Source organism: Panthera tigris, chromosome B3 (genome assembly GCF_018350195.1).
Source record: "Panthera tigris isolate Pti1 chromosome B3, P.tigris_Pti1_mat1.1, whole genome shotgun sequence".
NCBI lineage: Eukaryota > Metazoa > Chordata > Mammalia > Carnivora > Felidae > Panthera > Panthera tigris.
In genome coordinates, this window is record NC_056665.1 from 93,141,875 (window position 1) to 93,162,397 (window position 20,523).

The 20,523-nt window shown below is 34.9% G+C and overlaps 1 protein-coding gene across 3 annotated transcripts in view; it reads left to right on the forward strand.

Moving 5' to 3' along the window:
• The window catches only part of FANCM (FA complementation group M), a 71,059-nt gene that overhangs the window by 27,191 nt on the left and 23,345 nt on the right, over positions 1 to 20,523 (forward strand). For all 3 annotated transcript variants that reach the window (XM_042989623.1, XM_007097542.3, XM_042989624.1), the window contains 5 exons: positions 7,255 to 7,461; positions 9,147 to 9,360; positions 14,278 to 14,435; positions 15,185 to 15,340; positions 16,888 to 18,793. In XM_042989623.1, coding sequence (XP_042845557.1) covers positions 7,255 to 7,461; positions 9,147 to 9,360; positions 14,278 to 14,435; positions 15,185 to 15,340; positions 16,888 to 18,793 — 2,641 coding nt within the window. The remainder of the gene's footprint in view (positions 1 to 7,254; positions 7,462 to 9,146; positions 9,361 to 14,277; positions 14,436 to 15,184; positions 15,341 to 16,887; positions 18,794 to 20,523) is intronic.

Sequence of the window (20,523 nt, forward strand, 5' to 3'; positions counted from 1 at the left end):
AACTGAGCCATCCAGGCACCCTGGGTGTTGAGTTTTATAAATTCTTTAGATATTTTGGATACTAACCTTTTGTCGGCTATGTCATTTGCAAATGTCTTCTTCCATTCCATAGGTTGCCTTTTAGGTTTATTGATTGTTTCACTCATTGTGCACAAGTTTTTTATTTTGATGTAGTCCCAGTAGTTTATCTTTGCTTTTGTTTCTCTTCCCTCAGGATAAGTTGCTACAGCTGATGTCAAGAGGTTACTACCTTTATTCTACTCTAGAATTTTGATGGTTTCAAGTCTCACATTTAGGTCTTCAATCCATTTTGAATTTATTTTTTTGTATGGTGTAAAAAAAGTGGTCCAGTTTCATTCTTCTGTACGTTGCTGTCAAGTTTTCTCAACACCATTAATTTGAAGAGACTGTCTTTTCCCATTGGATATTCTTTCTTGCTTTGTGGAAGATTAATTGACCAGACAGTTGTGGATCCATTTTCAGATTTTCTATTCTGTTCTGTTGATCTATGTGTCTGTTTTTGTGCCACTACCATATTATTTTGATCACTATAGCTTTGTAATGTAACTTGAAGTCCAGAATTGTGATGCCTCCAGCTTTACGTTTCTTTTTTAAGGTTGCTTTGGCTATTTGGGGTCTTTTGGAGTTCCATACAAATATTGGGATTGTTTGTTCTAGCTCTGTGAAAAATGCTGGTGGTATTTTGAAAGAGATTGATTAAATGTGTAAATTGCTTTGGGTAGTATAGACAGTTTAACAATATTTGTTCTTCCAATCCATGAGCATGGAATGTTTTTCCATTTCTTTGTATCATCAGTTTCTTTCATCATTGTTTTATAATTTTCAGAGTACAGGTCTTTCACCTCTTTGTTTCGGTTTATCCCTATGTATCTTATGGTTTTTGCTGCAGTTGTAAATGGGATCGATTCCATAATTTCTCTTTGGGCTACTTCATTATTGGTCTATAGAAATGCAACAGATTCCTGTACATTGATTTTTTTTATTTAAAAAAAAATTTTTTTTTAACATTTATTTATTTTTGAGACAGAGAGCATGAACAGGGGAGGGTCAGAGAAAGAGGGAGACACAGAATCTGAAACAGGCTCTAGGCTCTGAGCTGTCAGCCCAGAGCCCAATGCGGGGCTCGAACCCACGGACCGCGAGATCATGACCTGAGCCGAAGTCGGACGCTCAACTGACTGAGCCACCCAGGGGCCCCTGTACGTTGATTTTTGTATGCTGCAACTTTACTGAATTTATCAGTTGTAGCAGTTTTTGGTGGAGTCTTTGGGTTTTCTACATACAGTATCATGTTATTTGCAAATAGTGAATGTTTGACTTCTTCCTTGCTGATTTGGATGCCTTTTATTTCTTTGTGTTGTCTGATTGGTATAGCTAGACTTCCAGTACTATGTTAAATAACACAGGTGAGAATAGATATCCTTCTCTTGTTTCTGAACATAGAGAAAAGCTCTTACTTTTTCCCCATTGAGGATGATAGCAGCTGTGGGTTTTGCATCTATGGCCTTTATTATGTTGTGGTATATTCCCTGTAAACTTACCTTGTTGAGGGTTTTTATCATGAATGGATGTTGTACTTTTTCAAATGTCTTCTCTGCATCTATTGAAAAGATCATATGGTTCTTATCCTTTCTTTTATTACTGTGGTGCATTACATCGATTGATTTGCAAATGTTGAACCACCCTTGGAGCCTAGGAATAAATCCCACTTGATGATTCTTTTAATGTATTTTTTTATTTGGTTTGCTGGTATTTTGTTCAGAATTTTTGCATTCATGTTCATCAGGGATATTGGCCTATAGTTCTCTTTTTTAGTGGTGTCTTTTTCTGCTTTTGGTGTCAGGGTAATGCTGGCCTCATAGAATGAATTGGGAAGTTTTCCTTCCTTTTCTGGTTTTTTTTTTTTTTTTTTTTTTGGGAATAGTTTGAGAAGAATAGGTTTTAACTCTCCTTTTTAAAAAAATTTTTTTTTAATGTTTTATTTATTTTTGAGAGAGAGAGAGGGAGGGAGGGAGAGGCAGAAAGAGAGGGAGACACAGAATCTGAAGCAGGCTCCTAACTCTTAGCTGTCAGCAGAGAGCCTGATGCGGGGCTTGAACTCGTGAACTATGAGATCATGACCTGAGCCGAAGTTGGAAGCTTAACCACCTGAGCCACCCAGGCGCCCCGGTATTAACTCTTCTTTAAATGTTTGGTAGAATTTGCCTGTGAAGCCATCTGGCCCTGGAGTTTTGTGTCTTGGGAGATTTTTGAATACTGATTCAGTTTCTTTGCTGGATATCAGTCTGTTCAAGTTTTCTATTTCTTCCTGTTTCCATTTGGTGGTTAATATGTTCCTAGGAATTTATCCATTTCTTCCAGGTTGTCTTATAATTGTACTTTTGTGGTGTTCTTATTTCTCCTCTATGATTTGCGATTTTTTAAAATTTGGGCCCTCTTTTCTTTTTGATAAATCTGGCTAGAGTTTTATCAACTTTATTGATTTTTTTTTTTTTTCCAAAGAACCAGCTCCTGGTTTCATTGACCCATTTTATTGTTTTGTTTTTGTTTCTTTTTTTAGTTTCTGTATCATTTATTTCTGCTCTAATATTTATTATTTCCTTCCTTCTCCTGACTTTAGGCTTCCTTTTTTTTTTTTTTTTTCTTTTTCTAGTCACTTTTGGTGTAAGGTTAGGTTGTTTGAGATTTTTCTTGCTTCCTGAAGTTGGCCTGTATTGCTGTATACTTCCCTCTTATGGCCACTTTTGCTGCATCCTAAAGATTTTCGACTGTTTAATTTTCATTTGTTTTACTGTATTTTGTTTTTATTTCTTTGATTTCTTCGTTGACCCATTCATGTTTTTAGTAGGATGTTCTTTAACCTCTATGTATTTGTGGTCTTTCTAAATTTTTCATGTGGTTGACTTTTAGTTTCATAACATTGTGGTCAGATAAGATACATGGTATGCTCTCAATCTTTGTGAATTTCTTGGGGCCTGTTTTGTGATCTAATATGTGATCTTTTCTGGAGAATATTCCATGTGCACTTGAAAAGAATGGGTATTCTGATATAGGATGGAATGTTCTGAATATATTTGTTAAGTCCATCTGGTCCAGTGTGTCATTCAAAGCCACTGTTTGCTTATTTATTGTCAATTTAGATGCTCTGTGCAGTGGTGTAAGTGGAGTGTATCCATTTCAGTAACTTTGGCTTTTACTGTGAGGGAGATGGGAAAAGAAGAAGCCCTTTTAGAGAGTTTGAAATAGGCGAGGGTTACAGCCTGGTTTATATTTTAAAAGAATCACACTGGTTGCTATCTTCAGAATAAAGTATAGGGTACTAAGGGTAGAAACAGGAAACCCAATTGGAAGACTTATTATGATACCAAGCTAAAGATGATGGTAGCTTAGACTATAGTGGTAGCATGGAAGGTTGTGAGAACTGGTTGGATTCTGGATATATTTTAAGGTCAAGCTGATGGGATTTATTGACAAATTAAAGTGGAGTGTGAGATTGAGGAGGGTGAAGGGTGACTCCAATGATGATTCCAGGAATTTGGCTTGAGCAACTGAAAAGAGCTGCTATTAACGAAGATGGATAAGACTGTAGGAAGAGCAAGTTTTGGAGAGAAATATCAGTAACTTGGTTCTGGATGAGTTAACTTTGGCATACCTATGAGATTAGTGTTTTTTGGAGTATCAAAGTTGATGGAGGACTAGTTGATGGAGGACTAGTTTATTTCCTCTTAGTATGTCACAGATACAGTTGAATAAAAATGAATTACTAAAAAAATAAAATTAATGAAAACAATATTCATGGCCAGATTTTTTATTATTAAAGCCAGCAAACATAGTATTACTCTGTCAAATTTCTAAACACCTGAACCTCAACAGTAATAAACAGTTCACGAACTACACTTTGAGTTGCATTGTTTTAAATGTCAAATAGAGATGTTGAATAAACAGTTGAATATATGAATCTTAAGTTCATGAGTTCACAGGTTTGTGGAAATATATATTTGGGAGCATCATCATCATATACGTGAGACTGGATGAAATTACCAAGTGATGGAATAGAGATAGACAAGATGTCCAAAGACTGAGCCAAGGGTTTCATTGTTATTAGTATAGGCAGTAATTATGATTTCCTTGGGAATAAGAGTAAGTAGCTAGTAATAGTAGAAAAACCAGGAGAGTGTGATACCTGTGGGCCAAATGAGCAGGAGGAACTGTTTAAGTGCTGCTAGTCGCAGACCTACTGCTAGTAGGTCATGAGATGAAAAATGGGAATTGACCTTTGGATTAAGAGATCAGAAGGCAGGTGACCTTGAAAAGGACAGTTTCATTGGAATTGTGGGGACAAGACTGATTGAGGTATTTTCAAGAGAGAACAGGAAGAGGAGACCTAGAGATAGCAAGTATACAAGTCTTTCAAGAATTTTTGCTGTAAAGGAGAGCAGAGATGGAAGTATTGTTTCTTTGAAATTAGGAGATCTAACAATATGCTTGTATACTGATAGGAATGATCAACTGAGAAAGAAAAATTGTTAATAGAGCAGAGACAAGAGTATAGCTAGTATGATCTTTGAGTAGATGAGGAAACCGATGGGATCTAGTATACAAAACTATAGGAGCTGATCTCAGTTAAAAACGCAGTTTATCCAAAACAGCAGGAGGGAAGGTGAACTATTTAGGCACAGATACAGGTGAGTAAGTAGACGTGACAGTGATATCCTGTGGGAGGTCTTTTTTGATTGCTCAATTTTTGTCCTGTCATCAGCCAAGAATGAGGATGGGAGGAAATGTTGGATGGAAATTTGATCAAAGAGGAGAGAAGAGGATATAGTTTTCTAGAAGAATGGGGAAAGTGAATGGATTAGGGAATATGAAATGATTTTCAGATAGCACTAAAGGCCCTCTCAAGTGAGGGATTATGAGTTTAAAGTGAAACCAATAAGAATGGTTGGTATTTTCTTCCATTCACCTATGTGGGTACAGGCTTAGATTTGGTTGGAAAGTGGGATATATTCAGTGGTGGAGTTTAGTCAGAGGACTATGATATGAGAGTGGAGTGAGGGTAAAGTGTAAGCAATGAAAAAATGATAGGATCAGTGGATTACAAATCCTGGTAGAATTTGTTTAATTAATCACATATCCCTTTCTATGATTGATTATTTTTCAAAGTCCCGGCAAATTAGTCAGTGTTAGGCAAATAAATAATAGTTTCATTTATACATGTTACCTAAAAAGTATGTCAACTATCTTTTATTCATCTGTTAACTATTTATATTAAAGAATTATTTTTCTTTTACATTTCTAAGACTGTGACCCATTTTTTGGTCGGGGGGGGAGCAAAGAGGACATGTGTTTTAAGTTATATACAGGTAATATTAGGTTAGTCTTTCCTTGGCTTAATGTGATTCCAGATTCCAAAGAGAAATGATTAATCTTAACTTTTAATCATGATCACTGGTTATCCCTGTACTCTGAGGTTTCTCATATTCAAAGAAAACTCTCTTACTAAGCTACTGGAAAAGTTTACAAGAGGATTTAATATAAGTTTAAATTTATAATCATGCTTTTGAGGTTGTTGTTGTCAATAATAGAGCTAGTTTAAGGATAGGTGCTCAGTTGGTTGAAGTCCTGAGTCTTGATTTCGGCTCAGGTCATGATCCCAGGATTGTGGAATGGAGCCCTGTGTTGGGTATTCTGATATTTTAATAGGCATTTATAGAGGCTTTACTCAAGTGCATGACTGATTTCTCTGGAATACTATCATTCTACTTTTGTTTCTATTCTTTATCTATCTGTTGAATATTATCTTATTACTACCTCTGTCTGCCACATACAAAACTGCAACTTTGGTGTTATGTGGAGAAACTGAGGCTCAGAGCAGTTCAGAATAAGTTTTTAAGGCTCAAGGAAGTTTTTCAAAATGTTTCGTTGACTTTTTATTAATTCTTAGGCTACTGCAGTTTTATTAAAGTGATAGAAATCTTGGTATAGAAGAGGAAAAATAATTATTCCTTTTTGGCTGTTAGTTGAGCCCCCAGTAATAAAAGGCAGCTTAACAAGAGAAAAACAAATAAGTTTATTAACATATATATCTTATGTTATACATGGGAGATACTCAGGGAAAATCAGTAACTCCCTAAGGTGGCTTAGAATTCAGACTTAAATACCATCTTTAAAAAAATTTTTTTTTTTTAATGTTCGTTTATTTTTGAAAGAGAGAGAGAGGGTGCAAGTGCAAGTGGGGACGGGGTGGCAGAGAGAGAGGGAGACACAGAATCCAAAGCAGGCTTCGGGCTCTGAGCTGTCAGCACAGAGCCCGACACTGGCTCCAACCCATGAACCAGGAGATCATGACCTGAGTGGAAGTCAGATGCTCAACCGACTGAGCCACCCAGCTGCCCCTTAAATACCATCTTAAAAGAGAAAGGAGAGGAGGGACATAGGCTCCTAAGTAGAAATTAATTGATTTTTAGGAAAGATGAATGGGCCCTTAGAAGAAAAATGGGAGGTGTGATAATTTGTAATCAAGTTTGTCTAAGTGCAGGAATAACTTTTAGTTGCCTCTCCTTGTGATGAGTCAGTTTTTTCTGGTTGATGAAAATCTCAGGGGAGGGGATTTATGACAGTTGAGTTCCTTTTGGAGAATCTGTTTTTGGACAGATAAGGGGAGAGGAAGCCTTTCCCTGCTTTTGCTGTTTTTCAAGTGTCTACAGTTCAATATTGTCAATATGTCAAAGCAACATATTTCGGGGCAGTATGTCCTAGACTCCCACAGTCATATTTTGGGGTGGCGTATTCTGCTACCCTTCATTAGAATGGCAGTATAAAAGGTAAGATAGGAGTTTTAGGAGTAATAAAAGTTTTTACTTTAGATACACCAAAAAATAAATATAAGTCTAGGATATGATTAAGCAGCAGTAATTGCTCTGGGCCATTTACCTGCCCATGGCTCTTTTAGTGATGCTAAATAATATCAGGGATTTCTTATTTATGTGTAAATGATTAGCAAACACTTTTGCCATCACAACCGTTATGTAACCAAAGCATTAGGACTGCTCTTTGCATTTTACCACAATCTGTTTTGGTTTATATTGCCATTTTGCCACTTCTTATTCCATGGTATTCTGGATTCTGATTTATAATCCAATTTCACCATTTTGGGGTGAGTGGAAAAGTATGTTTTGACCTACAAGTCTCTTATGTTTGTATCTGGTTATTTTTAAATCATTCTTATTTTAGGTTGTGAAACAGTTTCGTAGTGGTGGTTATAATACATTGGTTTCTACTTGTGTTGGTGAAGAAGGTTTGGATATAGGAGAAGTTGATCTTATAATATGTTTTGATGCCCAGAAGAGCCCAATTCGTCTTATACAACGAATGGGTAGAACTGGCCGCAAACGTCAAGGCAGAATTGTTGTTATCCTTGCTGAAGGACGAGAAGAACGTGTAAGTAGACTTTCAGAAACGAGATTTGATACTTGAAATTTGAGAAATAAAGCCTAAGACAAATATCAATCTGTTAACATTCAAAGTGGAAACAATCTGTAGGAAATTGTGGTTGATTTTTCCCCCCCACTTTGTAGTAGATTCTGACTATTTATTTTCTTGTAATTGGGAGAATTCTTAACTGGATTCAGTCTCTAATTTTTATCCATATTGAAGAAACACATTTTTTGTACTTCAGTACCAACTTAGAGACACCAAAAAAAAAAATCACTATTTTTGTATTATTTTGTTTTACTATTTCCCTGTGCTTCTAAGGCTTGTTTTTTATTTTTAGTTTTTTCTTTTAAAGTGATAAGAGACTTGAATTACATCACTCAAGATTATAGTAAAGTATGAATGTATCTTGCTATAATGTTGAGTAACTTTTGCAACTCAATGGGATTATTTCCTTGGCCCAATATGTCGTTTCATATAGATTTTTCGTTAATTATAGTAGTTTTAAAAAAGTGATTTAAGGGGCGCCTGGGTGGCGCAGTCGGTTAAGCGTCCGACTTCAGCCAGGTCACGATCTCGCGGTCCGTGAGTTCGAGCCCCGCGTCAGGCTCTGGGCTGATGGCTCGGAGCCTGGAGCCTGTTTCCGATTCTGTGTCTCCCTCTCTCTCTGACCCTCCCCCGTTCATGCTCTGTCTCTCTCTGTCCCAAAAATAAATAAAAAAACGTTGAAAAAAAAAAATTAAAAAAAAAAAAAAAAGTGATTTAAAATGTTTAATAGACCCTTTAAAATTCATCCTGAAAAATGAATTTCTCCCCAGATACTTTTCATGTGATTATAGCATGTTATGTAACATTCTTTTGATCTATAAAATGATCTCAATAAATGAAATATCTGGCAGCTTATAAAATCTGTGTACTATCAATAAATGGATTAGGTTATAATTATGTTACCTCAGGCAAACCACTTAACTTCTGTGTTCAGTTGTTAGTTTTCTTATCTGTAAACTAGTCATAATTGCCCATGTTTAATGAGCACTTGCTCTCCTGGACACTCTTCTAAGTGCTTCAGATACATTTTCTCATTTAAATGATATACAGTGTACAGTAAAGAAAGTTGAGGTGTAAAAAGATGAAGTAACAAGCTGGAATAAGGGAATAGTATTTTTAAAAAAAGCAATTTACACTTACATATAAATATTCGCCTTATTCAAAAATGGCAAGATCCTAAATAATAGATTTCCTTTTTGCAATATAGTTATGAAGGTAGGCTTTTACAATACTAGATTTTGAACTGATTTTTTGAAAAATTTTTTTAATGTTTATTTATTTTTGACAGAGAGAGAGAGAGAGAGCGCAAGCATGAGTGGGGGAGGGGCAGAGAGAGAGGGAGACACAGAATCCAAAGCAGGCTCCAGGCTCTGAGCTGTCAGCACAGAGCCTGACACGGGGCTTGAACTCACAGACTGCGAAATCATGACCTGAGCCAAAGTCGGACGCTCAACCGACTGAGCCACCCAGGTGCCCCTGAACTGATTTTCAAGAGTTAATTGAACTGGCCTCAAATTCAAGATAGATATTCTCAGTATTTAAGTGGATCAGAGTTTAATTTACTGTTTATAACAAATCCAAACTTCTTGTCATGGCTAGATGATTATTATAGAAATAATGTAATTTGACATTTGTCTTTGCAGACTTATAATCAAAGTCAGTGCAACAAAAGAAGTATTTATAAAGCTATTTCAGGTAACAAGCAAGTTCTTCATTTTTACCAAGGAAGTCCACGAATGGTGCCTGATGGAATCAATCCAGAATTACATAAAATGTTCATCACATGTGGTGTCTATGAACCAGAGAAGCCTTCTCGGAACTTGCAGCGGAAGTCCTCTATCTTTTCCTATAAGAATGGTGAGTAAAAAACTTTGCATTTGAACCATGCATTTTTTCCCCCTGTTGTTAGTTAACAGGCCATATGTTGATATATTTTCTTTTTGAGAAACTCAGTGTATATTTTAGGATGTTATGAGTGTTGAAGAGGATAAGAGATTATTCACGTGACAAAGGGAAGGAGACAGTGACAGAATAGTGATAGAAACTCAGTGTTGGGAAGATTAAAAATGGCCTATCAACTCAGAGAATCATCTTTACAAAATATAGAAAAGGAAGGAAACAGTTTTATTATTGAATAGAGATTGAATCAGATTTTAGTGTGCATTCGTAGACAATCCACTAAGGTAATACAAAACAGAAATTCTACCCTATACATCCCTTCAGGTAGTTACAATTGTTTACATACATATTCTCAAGATTAATTGTAATTTATCCTCACATAAGAGGATAGCACCTTTTTCTATATATTCTTTCATAGTTCATCTTCAATTCACCTGGTAATTAAGGTAGCCATTTGTGGTAGGTTTAGTGCCTTTATTCAAAGAAATAAGACTTCTTTTATCTGTGCAAATAGATAGTGAAGGGAATGGTGCCTAGGGCTAAACTTCCCTGGTAACTAGGAGAGAGAGTCACTATCTTCCTTGATGTTTCAGAGAGAGTTCCTACATCCTTAGGGAAACCTCTATGGTTGAAATGCTAACTAGAGGCTTGCTCAGACTTTACAGAGATTCACATAAAATACCAAAGAGTTAAAAGATTTATAAACATTAGGGATCTCTGGAATTATTTTAAGAAAAGGAAGGGGAAGGGGGGCTCCTGACTGGCTTAGTGGGTAGAGCACCTGACTCTACATCTTAGGGTTGTGAGTTCAAGCTCCACATTGGGCAAGGAACCTATTTAAAAAAAGAAAGTTAAAAAAATAAATAAAAGATAAGGAAGGGAAATGGTTTCTTTCCCTTTCTGCAAAAGAGATTTTTTTTTTTTTATTTTTAAATTTACTCTTATATGAGATAGTGGCCAAGTTAGACCAAGTTCCTGGTGATACTGAGTCAGTGAGAAACAAATACTTTGGTGCCAGGGAGCATATCTAGTAATGAGAGTTGGTAGTTTAAGAACTGCAGAGATTTTGGTGATATCAAGAAAATATCTTGAAATGTTAACACTATGAAGAAGAGAAACTGAAAATTTTTTGTTTTAAATTTTGCTTAATCTTTAGAGCTTTTAAAGAATCATAAAATCATATAGTTATATTTTAACATTTGGAAGGAACCTTGGGGATCATCTGGTCAAATTACCTATCAAGATAGGAGGTATTTCTGCAGCTATTTTTAAAAAATATTTTAAGAAGGAGGTCATATTAGCTTTAGGCACTATGTTATATAGCAGATCTATAAAATGTATTCATCTTATACAACTGGAACTTTAGATGTTTTGAGCAAGAACTCCCAATTTTTCCCTCCACCCAGCCCCTGGCAACACCATTCTGTTCTCTGATTGTGTTATTTTAGATAATATTATATCGATAGTCTAATCATGCGGTACCTGTGCTTCGGTGATTGGCTTATTTCCCTTACCATAATTTCCTATAGGTTCATTCATGTTGTAGCAAATGGTAGGATTTTTTTTTTTTTTTTTTTTTTTTTTTTGAGGGTTGTACAGGGGCAGAGGGAGAGAATCTTAAGCTCCACACCCAGCTCAGAGCCCAATATGGGGCTTGATCTCATGATCATGAGATTATGACCTGAGCCGAAATCAGGAGTTGGATACTTAACTGACTGAGCCACCCAGGTGCCCCAGTTAGGATTTCTTTTTTAAGGTTAAATAATATTCCATTGTTTGTACATACCACATTTTCTCCATTCATCTGTCAGTGGACATTTGGATTGCTTACATCTCTTACATATAGTGAATACTGCTACAGTGTACATGGGGTGCATGTATCTCTTTGATTTCAGTTCTTTTGAGTATGTACCCAGAAGTGGAATTGCTGGATCCTATGGTAGTTCTATTTTTAATTTTTTGAGGAACCTCCATGCTGTTTTCTCTAACAGCTGTACCACTCTATGACGCCACCAACAGTATACTGGGATTCAAATTTCTCCATATCCTCACCAACACTTGTTATGTTTCAACGTTCTGATTGTAGCCCTCCTAACAGCTGGGAGATGATGTTTCTTTGTGGTTTTGATCTGCATTCAGTATTCTTGTTAAATGCATATTCAGTCTCAGCTTGAATATCTTTTAATCTAGAAATTCTATTTCTTTATAAAGGTTCTTCCCTATGTAGAAGCCCTATACAGAAGAAGTTTCTTTCATATGTTGAAAAATGTCTTTGTACCTTCTTCTCATTGATTTAGTGTTATCTTCTAGATACAAGGAATGGTTTTGATCCTTTGTGTACTTAAGTAGCAGTTCTTTATATATTTGAAGACGATACCTCTCAAATTTAACTGTCAGTTCCACTGATTTTCATACCATGAAGTTTCAAGATCCTTTCCCCCCTAGTCCGTTGCTTTGGATTCACTTTATTAATGTTCTTTCCATTAACTCAGAGCTGTTAACCAGTGTTATTGCTAATTATTAGTAACAGCTAATAAATCAGCTGTTATTGGATATGCTTATTAAACCTCAGACAAATCTACTTAATAGGAATATACCTGTCATTCACAATACTTTGCCAGACCTTTGGCTAAAGAAAAAAGATAGTATGTATAGTTGATCCATGAACAACACTGGTCTAACTGTAGTTTTTTTTAGTAAATATAGCTCAATACTGTAAATGTATTTTCTTTTATGGTTTTCTTAATATTTTTCTACATTTATTATAAGAATATAGTAAATAATACATAAAACATAGAAAGCATATATGTTAATCGACTATTTATGTTATCAGTAAGGCTTCCAAACAACAGTAGGCTATTAGTAGTTAAGTTTTAGGGGAGCCAAAAGTTAAGTGCCCGTTTTTAGCTGGGGCATAACCTAACCCCTGAATTATTTAGGAGTCAATGGTATTTTGGATTGTTTTGAATTTATTTAACTAATAATAGCATCAAAACTTGATTAACTTGGCATTAATTATTCTCAGTGATAATTGTATTTTTGTAAATGTGAAAATAAACCATATGTTTAATAATTGGTTCTAAAATGTAACTAGACATGGATGACAAATTTCTTTTGTAAAATTCTAGAACCTTTTTTTTAGAACCTATTTTTAAAAATAATAGCTCATGTTCATGTTTCTATGCTTTTTTCCCCATTCTCCCTGATTTTTCTTTTTTTAAAAAAAAAATTTTTTTTAATGTTTATTTATTTCTGAGACAGAGCATGAGTGGGGGAGGGGTAGAGAGCGAGGGAGACACAGAATCAGAAGCAGGCTCCAGGCTCTGAGCTGTCAGCACAGAGCCAGATGCGGGCTCGAACTCACAAATCGTGAGATCATGACCTGAGCCGAAGTCGGACGCTCAACCGACTGAACCACCCAGGCGCCCCTTCCTGATTTTTCAAGTGTCAGTGATTCATCTTGCTAAGATTGTCTGTATAAATGTAATCTTCTGTATATTAGTATACAATTCATCTGGGCTTAGAGATCTGAACTTATTTAAAGTGACTAAAAGATAGGCATGCCTTCCAATTTTAAGAGTCTGAGAGCCTCAAATTGTTAGATCTCAAAGGGACCTGAAAATTTAAACCTGTTATTTAACAAAAGCTTTTTTTTTTTTTTAAAGTTTGTAATTTGTTTATTTTGAGAGAGAGAGAAAGCATGAGTTGGGGAGGGGCAGAGAAAGAGACAGAATTCCAAGTAAGTTCTGTGCTGCCAGCACAGAGCCTAACACAGGCTCAAACCCATGAACCATGTGATCCTGACCCCAGCCAAAGTGGGACGCTTAACCAACTGAACCACCCAGGTGCCTTCAAAAGCTTGTTATACAGTATTTGGGAATAGCTAAGACAGAAGTTGTCTGATTCCTAATTCAGTAGACTTTCTGATTGTTTTCTGTCCTCATTGGTATTGGACCAGAGTTTGTTCTTTATACTGTTTATCCTTTCCAGTTTGCTGATTATTTTCCTTTGTAGAGGTTATGGAAGTCAGAAAGGGTTAATTTAGTATACCTTCAAAAAAAATTTTTTTTTAGTTTATTTTGAGAGAGACAGTGAGCAAGCGCATGCACAGACAGGGGAGAGGCAGAGACAAAAAGAGTGACAGAATCCCGAGCAGGCTCTGCGCTATCAGTGCAGAGCCCCATGCAGAGCTTGAACTCATGAACCCTGAGATGATGACCTGAGCCAAGATCAAGAGTTGGACGCCTAACCGACTATGCCACCTAGGTGCCCTAATTTGGTATACTTTTTAAAAAAAGTGTATTATTTCACTTTCTGAAGCAGGTCTTTTCTGTTTACCTCCACGTCCCCCCCTCATTTAAGACTTAAAGCTAAAAATGCTTTTTAGACTTGACATCTTCCCCTACTCCCAACCAAATGTCAGATAATCTTTCAGATGACAATGATAGAGTCATACCAGTTTTCATTGGTAAGTTTTTTGACTCTTTTGTGCCAGATCTTAGACAACAACATGGAGAGAGTCCAAAACGAACCAAGATTGAGAGCCTAGCTGCCTGGCTCTGTTATATTAACAAAGTCATTATGGAAGGTTAGCTTCTGGACAGGAGGCTGTACTAGTACTTTCAAAGAGGTGAGAGAAAGTTAGAAGATCTATAGAAGCAGGATTATGTGATTATGAATTATGTGAAGAATATGAATGTGAATATGTGAAGAATCACAAATGATTATGTGAAGAATACTGGTTTTGAGGAAGAGAATCAGTCATTTAGCAAACATAAATAGATATAAACAGAGAGTTTGAGTTGATGTTGTGTATTTTGTGTTTGCCTAGCAGATTTTTAAAAACTTCTTTTCAATTCTTTTTTCAACTTGTAGGAATGAAGCAAAGTAATTCAAAGAAAGATTGGTACCTATCAGCAGAAGAATTTAAATTATGGAACAAACTTTATAGGTTAAGAGACAGTGATGAAATTAAGGAAATAACATTGCCTCAAGTTCAGTTTTTATCTTTAGAAAATGAGGAAGACAGACCAGTAAGTTGAACATGTTTTCAGATGCTCTTTAGAGTGATAATGCAATAGCTTTGGGAGTGGAGAGGAATGTGTATGTTTAGAATGTCAGCTTACTTAAAAAATTAAGAATGTAAACAGTTTAAAAAGAATATTAAAGTCTAAGTTTGTAGAACTAATTTCTTTATATTCTTTATTGTGTATATATTTTTATTTCACTGTAGTGTATTTACATAATGTCTGCATTTTTCCAATTACTTTCTACTATATGAGCATTTCCATAGGCATAATTTCCATGGTTGTTATGTTACTCTGTAGTATACCATAGTTTGCTTCACTACTTATTTTCCTGTTGTGTTTTTGGAATTCTTTTTAATATGTTACTAACAAAATCATGCTGTCATGAGTATCCTTGTACACTTTTTTGAAACTATGTAAAACTTTTTTTTTTTAAGTTATTTTGAGAGAGAGAGAGAGAGAGAGAAATAGTATGGGAGTGAGGGAGGCACAGAGAGAGAGGGGGGGAGGCAGGGGGCAGAGAGGAGAAGGAGAGAATTCCAAGCAGGCTATGTGCTGTCAGTCGGAGCCTGATGCAGGGCTCAAACTCATGAACTGTTATTTTATTTTTCTTTATTCTCCTGAGTTTTTAGTTCAAAATACCCAAATCAATTGATTATTTATAGTAGGCTGATTATACTGTTTTTTTAAATAAGTTTATGAAATCTGAGTATGTATATTTATCATTTTTGCTATTTTTTAAATCATTATTCAAGACTCAAGACCCAGCCATTGGAATTCATCAACTCTCTCTATCTGATTGGAGAGTATGGCAGGATCATCCTTTTCCTACGTATCAAGTGGACCATTCAGATCGTTGCCACCATTTTATAAGCATTATGCAAATGATAGAAGGAATGAGACATGAAGAGGTAGAGTTTGTTGTAACTTTTTCTTACTGATATGATGGTGAAACTAGAATACTTGATATTTATTCTTCTTAATTTGAAGTTACAAGAAACAAGTGTTTAATATAAATAATGATAGTTAGAATATTTTGGTTTCTTATAAAGTTCCTAGTGATCTTAATAGGGAACCAGTTTTCTGCCTTAGGTGAGTTAGTAGACTTAATTAGAAGAATATCATCTAAAATACAGATAAACCAGAGTAAAAATTTAATATACTAATGATTTATATAAACTGTTAGTAAAGCTAGTTTAGGATTCTTGTTAGAATGGGATTTATTGAAATATTCTCCATCACATAGGTCATTTGGTGTATGTCTCTTTGATCCTGGTAGTAGTTTAGAGAATTATTGATTACTTGAGTAGTTTCTTGATTTTCTTCCTTGAGAGAATCAGAATGATGAACCTACTATAAGTATGAAATCCAAAATGTCTGGGTTAGAATTCTAACTCTACATCTTATTACTCATGTATCTATAAATTACTTAACCTCTCTGGACCTCAGTTTCATCTGTAAAATGGGGATAACAATAATACTTTCTTCATAGGGTTGTGAGGATTAAATGAGTTAATATGTGTAAAGCACTTAGAATAGTAACTGGCAGACTCAATAGATTGTAGCTGCTATTTGTATTATTAGCTAGTGTTCATGAATACATATAGAAAGTAATTATTTGTGGATCCCATAAAATCTGCACTTGTATATGTCCACCTCTATCCCAGGCCCAGTTATACATCATTTGGCTAAATGAAATACTCTGTCTGTGGGAAGCATAGACACCAGCAGGGAGACAAACATTCTCAAATGAATACTTAGTGTACTTATTATACAAAAAAATTAGTTAATTGCTCAGTCCCTGAATAGTAGAGGAATCCTAACTAAAGTAGCCACTCAGGAGGAAGAGGGAAGTGTGGGTCAGAAATGGGGGGGGGGGGGAGGGGGACTATTGTTTTAGATTTAGAGATAAATAAGACAAATTTACTCTAAGAGTTCTTGATTGGGAAATTTGTTAAAAATAGTATATTCCATCCTACAGCTTAATAGATGTACCGGTACATCTATTTCAGATGCTCTAAAAGCTGTTCTTAGTTTACCTTTATCAAGAGAGTAAATTTAACATACATATATGTTGTTTGCATTTATATACATTAATTACTTAAATATCGGTTTTTTTAGGAAATTAGAATAGTTGCTCAACTAAATGTTAGAAGTGAAAAACTTAGTGTTTATAATCTTATGTGTTTATTAAATTTGTTCTTTCTGCAAACAGTTATTGTGGGTCTTCCATGTATTAAATTTTGAGGATGCAAAAATATTGACTGATTAAAGATAATTTATGATAATTATACAGTAGTGTCATTTATAATTTTGTTTGATTTATTAGAATAATTTTTAAGTTATAAGAGAAAATTATTTGAATAATGTAATACTGTTTGGAAAATAACATAAAGTAAACTCGTTTAGTATTGGCTCTTTTGTTTTCTTGTGACTTTTTCATTTTCCGATTTCCTAGGGAAAATGCAGCTATGAATCAGAAATTATATCTTATTTACAAATGGAAGATGTTAGTTCAACATTTCGTGCTTCCAAGAATGGATACAATCCTCTTGCCAATGGCACCTTTACTAGTAACAAGAAATCATCATTTTCAAGGAATATAAGTCAAGACAGTTCATTCTCAGTGGCAGAATCTGATGAAGAATGTGCTGAAATTTTTAAACAAACTCAAATCAAACCTATTAAAATTGCTTCTTTAAAGAAAAAATCTTCTAAAGAATTGAAAAAAGATCAGCCTAAAAAAGAAAATAATGATGTTGTTATGGATTCTTTAGATACTGATGGCGGTGCTACTGTTGAAAATATTTTTCAGGTAGACGTACTAAATGATAAAAGGGCCTCAGATATAGATGAAGTTGCTGCTGCCGTATGTGCTGTCAGTGAAAATGTTGTTCATCAGCCACGTGGATTGATGGAAGGTCAATTCATAAATAAATCTAGTTCATTTGTAGGAAATTTTTTAGACTCTGGTTATAACAGTTTCATTGATGAGAAATATGTTTCATCTAGCTTATTTCTTCCATTTGAGGAAGAACTTTGTATAACTAGAATAGATGACAGATTTTATAATTGTCATTCATTAACGGAAGAGGTACTAGTTAATGTAGAGAGATTTTTGTCTCATTCTCCTCCACCTCTCATTGGACTCTCAAATTTGGAATATGAAATTGTTAAGGGTTCTGAACTTGATAATTTGCCTTTCCTACCCTGCACTGAGTATTTACAGAATGATATATCTACCCGTATGATGTCATATTCACCTGTAAATTCTCAACAGGATTTAGAATTGAATTCGCTTAAATCTATTAATCATGCTTTTGCAAAAAGTTGCTTTTATAGTGCAACTAATGATAAAATTTCTGATGACCCAAGCTTCAATGACTATGTTGATGAAGTACATAAAGATAATATAAATGAAAATTTAGTATCCAGCAGTCATATTCAAATAAACATAGGCCCTCCAAAGTATTTAGTTGAAAAGAAAAATTATAGGGATAGCAATGGCCTCCCAATACTGCTCACTGATCAGGATGAGAGTTTACCACTATTCAAAGATGTTAATGCAGAGTTTAATGATGTGAGCCTTTCTCCCTCAAACAATAAATATAAATTTTCTTGTGTGCCAGACAAACCTGCTGTAAGTGAAATGGCACCTGTCTCTCAGTTCTTAATTTCTGATGAACTTTTGTTAGACAATGATTCTGAACCCCAAGATCAAATTATCTGTGATACTAATAGTTGGAAATCTCATCAAGATTTGAGAGGTGTGCATGAGGAAAACCTGAAGAGTGATGAATATGTTTTTGACTGCTCTAAGGATTTATTCTCTGTTACTTTTGATTTAGGATTTTGTAGTCCAGATTCTGATGATGAAATATTAGAACATGCATCAGATATAAATAATAAGTTTTTAGATCTATCTGAAAGGTGTTTAGATATTAAGGAGATAAGTGATGCAAATTATGCTTCAAATCAAGCAGTAATACCACAAAATCATGTTGCTAGTTCTACGAGTAGAACCATTACTCTCCCATCAAGTGAAGATAAGTGGAGTCCAAATTTTGCACAATTTCCACTGAGTGCAGCAAAAAATAAAGAATTTATGTCTCCTGGTTATTCTCAATTTTCTTTGCCAGTAGGAGAAAAAGTTGTGAGTACACCACTTTCTGAATCAAACACATTGAACTCATTTTCTAAGAGAAAGGAAATGCCTAGGACACCAGATTCTAATAAGGGAAAAGTAGATCTACAAAGTTTCAAAGAAATATTGAATGCAACTTTTGATGATTCAGGACTTTCTGTAGAAAAGGCTAAAAGCAGGGAGCAAATCAGTCTTCGTCAATCCCGTCATCTTGCTGAAGGTAAGATTCCATCTTAATAAAGCACATAAATCTTGCTAGAATAATTTACATAAGCTTCTGTAATTTTTCAAAATGTAATTTTTCAATATTTGGTGTATTGAATGAGATCATTGATGTATATGTATTTCTTAAGTTGATGCTTACTAATAAAAGATGTATTTTATCTGCATATATTTATGGCATGCATGCCATGGGAAAGGCATTCCTGCCCTTTGGCCCCTGCCCCTTGGCTGGAAAACCCAAACAATTGTGTGACATATACATTTGAAAAGATCATAGTAAATTGTGGAAATAACTACCAAATAAATAATAAGATAGTGGATATTTAGGAGGTTCAGAAGATGACAGAATTGTGGACTGGGTTAGATTGGTAATGTAGATTTCTTAATGTAGATTTTCATTTTGACTCTTCAGGAATATTTACAATTTGAATATGTTGAAAATAATAGGGAATTTGGTTATAAAATGAAAACAAAGGGAAAAGGAAGTGTAAGATTTGGAGGGAACAGTATAAAGTAGATGATTCATATAGCAAAATAGTTGAAAAAAGTTGAGAAACAAGACTGTATTTGGAGGACTGAGATAAGACCACAGAAGTTCCAGAGAAATCTCTGGCTTTCTGTGATCTAATTCTAAACACTTGTAGAACACTAGAAAATATAGTGATAGATGTTTGGTACTAAAATGACTTAGTAGTATTTAAGTACCGTGACAGAACTCAATTCTAGCTTATGTATAGATTATTGTAGCAGGCTGTAGGGTAAAATGAGTTTGCTCTGAAAATTTTTTTTACTTTCCATGTTTATTTTCTTTCTTTCTTTCTTTCTTTCTTTCTTTCTTTCTTTCTTTCTTTCTTTCTTTCTTTCTTTCTTCTTTCTTTTTTTCCTTATTTTCATACAAATCATTATTATGATTTCAGGAGTAGAATTTAGTGATTCATCCACTTATATATAACACTGGGTGCTCATCCCAGCAAGTGTCCTCCTTAATGCCCATCGTCCATTTAGCCCATCCCCCCCCCCCACTCAACACCCCACCAGCAATCTTTAGTTTGTTCTGTGTATTTAAGAGTCTCCTATGGTTTGTCTCCCTCTCTGTTTTTATCTAATTTTTGCTTCCCTTCCCTATGTTCATCTGTTTTGTTTCTTAAATTTCACATGAGTGAAATCATATGATATTTGTCTTTCACTGACTTATTTTGCTTAGCATAATACACTCTCATTCCATCCACGTTATTGCAAATCAAAGATTTCATTCTTTTTGATCACTGAATAATATTCCATTGTACATATATGTATATATTATATATATACATACATACATGTACACACACCACATCATTATCCATTCATCAGTCAATGGACATTTGGGCTCTTGCCAGACTTTGACTATTGTCCATTGTGCTGCTGTAAACATTGGGGTGCATGTGCCCCTTCAATTCAACACTGCTGTATCCTTTGGATAAATACCTAGTAATGTAATTGCTGAGTCTTAGGGTAGTTTTAATTTTTTGAGGAACCTCCATACTATTTTCCAGAGTGACTGCACCAGTTTGCATTCCCACCAGCAATGCAAAAGGGTTCTTCTTTCTCCTCATCCTCGCCAACATCTGTTGCTGTCTGAGTTGTTAATTTTAGCCATTCTGACAAGCGTGAGGTGGTATCTCCTTATGGTTTTGATTTGTATTTCCATGATAATGAGTGATGTTGAGCATCTTTTCGTGATGTCTT